We start from the raw sequence: 5,925 nt of genomic DNA on the forward strand, positions 1-5,925 counted from the left end.
TAAGCTATATTGTTGCTAAGTCTTGATTATTGTGTTTTTTTTTTTTTTGGGTTAGACGAATCGGACAGCCTTCAACGCAAGACATTTTAACATCACAAATTTGTTCACACTATATTCTCACAAGCGCAGCACTTTAAGAGTTTCTAACTTTCTATCCATTATTTGGTCTTCAGCCAAATTTCGAACCTGGATGTGGTTACTCATGAGGCAACTGAATTATTATTGCGACAGACTCTCGACCACTCTTGATTTAACCATGATCAGTTTTTTTTTTTCTTTCCGACCATCTGCGTTTTTATTTATTGAGCATTGAACAGTCATTCAACAAGATGGTAGAAAGTAAAAACTACGTTAAGTCATCGTTTTAATTAATTTGAACTTTATGGAAAATAGACTTTATGAGTGCTCAGTTGGCAACTCACAAAAAGTACTAACTTCTAAGAGAGTCTGAATAAGACTCGATGGATGATGTCTGAACCATATATGGTGGTTCAAAGAAGATGAAATTGAATTGTATACAGATCCGAAAATAAAAGGAGTTTATTTGTTCTGCAAAAATGGAGGGGAAAAAAAAGAACCCAGTTTAGGACCTCTTTACATTTAAAATGTTTCATTGGAGTACCATTTATTAAAATAGAGTGATATTTATAACTCTATTTTGCAACTCCAGCGACAAGTTTTACAATTTATAATTTGCACATGCGATGAATAGCTTCACTTTAACAGCATTGTAAACTGTAACATTCCTTTTCTAATACATTTGAACATATTTCTTCGACTTTCATTCATCACTTATTAAAACACTATATTGATTACTAATTAAAAAGGAATTCATGAAAGAAAATTTAAGTGAGAAAATTTTCAATGATATTAATCTATGCATTAACAAAATCTCAATCAGAAAACCATTGTAGGCGGTAGTGTTATTGTTATATACCAGGTTCAACTTTACAAAAATAATTAAATATACCAAATGTCCAAAAGACTAAAATCAATCATCATGAAATCAAAATAAGTATGTTAGCTTTCACTTACCATTATCAATACATATTATGACAAAATAAAACGAAAAGAGAAAAGAAGAAAAAGGATCATAATTTATTAATCAAAGGAAATTAAACCATGGTATGAGTTAATTACAGCCATAGAGCCCCAGCTTGTTTGAGAATGGGAACCAATTCACCAGAAATATGAGTAGCCATAATTCGATCCAATCCTCCAAAAAACTTTCCACCTATAAAAACTGCTGGAAACTGCACCTTATTATTATTATTATTATTACTGCTATTCCTAAAATACCCTTCATCAGAATAATCTTCGTTGTTCTTGTTGTTGGCAGTAATAACCGCTGCTTGCAATTCTCCATCAACGCCTTCTTCATCGTTCTCTTCCACCTCATGAACCACAGGGTTGACACCAAGTCCAAGAAGTAACCGCTTCACCACATGGCTCATGCAGCACCCTCTCCTCCCAAACACTATAACCGCGTTCTCTAACACTATTCTCTCCACCATTTTACTCTTCTTCTTCTTGTTGGTATCCCTGCTTTCTGAGTGTGGCGGTGGGGTTGTGAAGTGTGTGGTGGTGGTGGTGGTGGTGTGTGGATCAATTCGCCATGACCTGTAAGGTATTGCTTGTTGCATGGTGTTGAGGTTACTATAATGAATATGATCAAATTATTAATGTGTGGTGGCTGAATCTTAGGGGAGCCATGGCTTATATACGAATGAACATATATAAAATATGGGGGTACTGAATTGAAGAGGTGGGGTGGTGAGTGGGTGATATTATTTATTTCACTTACAATGATGATGATGATAACGTCAACGCCAATATAAGCATATATTTTTCTTTTCTAAGGTTCGAAAGATTAAAGGTGATATTTTTATTTATTTTTATTTTTTTGGTAGTATTAGCATTTGATTGGATTTGTTTATTTTATTACGTACGTTTTAATTATGCACGGGACGGCAATTGCATATCCCTATCTTTATATAACTAAATACTATCATTATATAATTATATCTGCAGAAAGAATAAATGTTTTTCTGACATAATGTTGCTATTAAATACATTTTCATAAAAATAAAACAAATTTAAAAAACTGTTAGTCATGAGTCATGACTCATGAAGAAGCATGAAAACGAAGAGCGCCGCGAGACACACGTTAATGAATGAAAAGGGATGACGCGCAGCGGGAGCCGCGTGGCGTGACGTAAGGGTGTGAGTGGGGCCCACCATGTGGATAAATCTCATACCACAACATGACGTCATTGTATTGTCGCCAACCAGCACAGGCAGCGCCACGTAGCTAAGAAATCCATCGAGGATGACGTAAGCGCGTGGTTGAGCGTTGATGCGATGGGCCTTTCACTTTAAATCAACAGCGGCAGGCGCAGAAACTGTGGTTGAGGAAGCTTCCTTCTTCGTCCGTAATTCGCCATCACGTCCGGAAAAATTACAAAAGTAAGGTGCAACCTAGTTATACATGGTTAGATAATTTTAATATTTAATTAAATTATTATTTAATAATTTTTAAGTATTAATTTTATCAATTCCGGTAAGGGTGTTCAAAATCGATCCGGACCGAACTAAATCGATGGACCGAACCGAAAAAATCGAAAACTGAAATAACCGAAAATCGAAAAAATCGAAAAAGTGATGTTTTGCGGTTTTTCTACAGTTCGGTTCGGTTTTCGGTTCTTGCTACCAAAACCCTAACCGAACCGAACCGAACCGGTTCTTAACAAAACCCTAAAATTAAAACTACCCCACCTCCCTCCAAACGCGTTACAGGCTACAGCTGCGCGAGTCCCTCCCCTCCCCCCATGGAAACCTAACCCCGCCGCCCAAACCCCAGATCGGAGCCAGCCACCACATCTCAGCCACTCACCCAAACGGCCAGCAGTCACCCACCTACCCACGCACCCAACCTCCTTGATACTCAAAGGCCGAAGCCTTCCTCTTCTTCCAAATCTCACATTCTTCACTCCTTGTCCTTGATACTCGAAGTCGAAGTCAGCTCCTCAAAGGAAGACGAAGACGAAGACGAAGACCCAGTCACCCACCCACCCACAGGACCTCCGACCTCACCACCTCCGACGTCACCGCCTCCACCCAGAAAGCCTCCACCCAGCAGCGTTTCTTGGTTCTGTAGGGTCACCTCACCACCTCCGACCTCGCCGCCTCCACCCAGAAAGCCTCCACCCAGCAGCGTTTCTGGGTTCTGTAGGGTCACCTCACCACCTCCGACCTCGCCTCCTCCACCCAGAAAGTGTCCCACCCAGCCACCGATTCAAGTGCATATGGAGCCCGAGCCATCTATTCAGGTAAACCTTACTGATGCATTGTTCCCTTGTTGGTATTGCTGCTTGCTGGTTATTGTTCAATGTTCAGTTTGTTCAGGTTAGGGTTATTGTTACCTCGGATCCCATGTTTTGAATCTCGACAATAGATTCTTTCAAAATTTTATACTTTAGTTTAATCATCTTTTTTTGTACGTTAGGATCTAGGAGTTCAATTTTAATATAAAAATTGATAGAATTGAATAGATTTAACCTGAAAAATGATGTTAGGGATCTAGTTCAATTTTAATATAATCAATTAATCATTAACATAATTTAACCTGAAAAATAGTTTATAAGTAATGTTTACCATTTCATGTATGTTTCATATTGTTTTTGCCAAGTCAGAGTGTTCAATTTGTTGGTATAATGGTATTGCTTTTAGTGTTTAATTTGCCAAGTTCAATTTGTTCATTGCTTGTTCACATTATGAAGTTTTGTTCTGTTTGGTTTATTGCTGGTTTATTGCTGGTTCATTGCTTGTTTATTGTTTGGTTTATTGTTGTTTATTGCCAAGTTCAATTTGTTGGTATAATGGTTTATTGCTTGTTCATTGCTTGTTTGGTTCATTGCTGGTTTAATTTGAGATTATCAAGTTCTGTTCTGTTTAGTGTTTAATTTGCCAAGTTCAATTTGTTCGTTGCTTGTTCACATTATCAAGTTTTGTTCTGTTTTGTTTATTGCTGGTTATTGCTTGAATATTGCTGGTTATTGCTTGTTTATTGCTGGTTTAATTGTTCATTGCTTGTTCAGATTATCAAGTTTTATTCTGTTTTGTTTATTGATTGTTTATTTCTTGTTAATGGTTATTGCTTGTTTATGTAGTTTGACGTCAGTTCAAGTGAGAATATGGGCGACACTGGATTGCCTCCAGTTTCTATTCCGAATGAATCAACAAGCATAAGATCTCCGACTACTTTTTCTCCTGTGCCAGCTCCTCAACGAAATACAAGGAAGTTTGCTAGTAGAGGCCGAGGGAAAAGGCGGGCTGTTGAAGAAGCTCCCGTTGATGGCTCTGCTGAAACTGAGACCGACGAAGGTAAGAGAAAACCTTCTAGACCTAGGTCTTGGACATGGGATCACTTTACTAAAGATGAAACTAGTAATCCACAGTATCGTAGAGCTAAATGTAATTGGTGTAGGGCTAGTTATGCATGTGATACACATAAAAATGGCACTAGTAACATGAAAAATCACTTGTTGTCGCAATGCAAAAAATTTCCGAAGGAGGCATTAGATCCTACCCAAAAGATTCTTTGTTTTCAAGATGTGGTAAAAGATGGTAGAAAAGGGATAGGTAGTTCACTTTCTGCCGTGTCATTTGATGTTGATCGTTGTAGACAAGCGCTTGCTAGAATGATTATTGTGGATGAATTGCCTTTTTTGCATGTTGAGGGGAGGGTTTTCGTTATTATACGAGTTGTTTGCAACCCAAGTTTCCAATTCCTGGAAGGCTCACAGTTGCTAGGGATTGTTGGAAGCTTTATTTGAATGAAAAAATTAAGCTGAAGTCTGTTTTCTCTCAACCAAATCAAAATGTTTGTTTGACAACTGATTGTTGGTCATCTGTGCAAAACTTAAACTATCTTTGCCTTACTGCTCATTACATTGATGCTAATTGGAAGTTGCAAAAAAGAATCTTGAATTTTTGTGCTATCAAGAATCACAAGGGAGAAACAATTGGTAGGAAGATTGAGAGATGTTTGTTGAGCTGGGGGATATCCTGGGTTTTTTCTATCACTGTTGATAATGCTAGTTCAAATGATGTTGCACTTTCTTACTTGAAAAATAGAATGGAGGATTGGAACTCACATCCATTAAGGGGAGAGTTTTTACATGTTAGATGTTGTGCTCATATTTTAAATCTTATTGTGAATGATGGGTTGAGAGAAATGCATGAGTCAATTTTAAAGATTAGAAATGCGGTTCGGCATGTGCGTGCATTACCTGGTCGTACTGAGAGGTTTAAAACTATGATTAAGGAAGCTAGAATTCTGGAAAAAGGCACTGTCCATTTAGATGTTCCTACCAGGTAGAACTCTACCTTTTTAATGCTTGAAAGTGGTTTGAAGTTTCAAAAGGCATTTAAATGTTTGGGGGAGAGAGATTCTGAGTTTGCTATGATGGCTAGTGGGATTCCTAGGTTTGAGGATTGGGAGAATGCAAGGCATTTTGTCAAGTTTTTAAAAATATTTTATGAGGTTACTAACATATTTTTTGATTCAACGTTTGTGACATCTTCTCAACACTTTAATGACTTTTGTAAAATATTGTCTACACTTAAGCATTGGATGGGAAGCTTAGATACGGTACTTTCAAGCATGGCTGAGAAAATGAAGTCCAAGTATGATAAGTATTGGGAAAATATAAAGAACACAAACATGATGATTTTCATTGCAGTTGTTCTTGATCCTAGGTATAAGCTTTAATTGATTAAGTGGAGTTTTGAAAAGTTGTATGAAAAAGAAGATGCTGAATTTTTAACTTCAAAGGTGAAGGAGACGCTTTTCAAGATGTTTGATAGCTACAGGCTGTTTGGTGGTAACTATCAAAGGTCTACTCGGCAAGATCCTCCTGAAAT

The 5,925-nt window shown here is 37.5% G+C and overlaps 1 protein-coding gene across 1 annotated transcript; it reads right to left on the reverse strand.

Moving 5' to 3' along the window:
* Window positions 1-1,074: 1,074 nt before the first annotated feature.
* On the reverse strand, window positions 1,075-1,802 carry LOC107478083 (monothiol glutaredoxin-S9). Its single transcript, XM_016098203.3, has one exon. The coding sequence runs from the start codon at window positions 1,641-1,643 to the stop codon at window positions 1,137-1,139; it is 507 nt and encodes a 168-aa protein (XP_015953689.1). The 5' UTR covers window positions 1,644-1,802; the 3' UTR covers window positions 1,075-1,136.
* Window positions 1,803-5,925: the final 4,123 nt, after the last annotated feature.

Source organism: Arachis duranensis, chromosome 3 (assembly GCF_000817695.3).
Source record: "Arachis duranensis cultivar V14167 chromosome 3, aradu.V14167.gnm2.J7QH, whole genome shotgun sequence".
NCBI classification, from domain to species: domain Eukaryota; kingdom Viridiplantae; phylum Streptophyta; class Magnoliopsida; order Fabales; family Fabaceae; genus Arachis; species Arachis duranensis.

Excerpts from the sequence above, each read along its gene's own strand:
- LOC107478083 (XM_016098203.3), bottom strand. The coding sequence starts at position 1,643 with ATGCAACAAGCAATACCTTACAGGTCATGGCGAATTGATCCACACACC.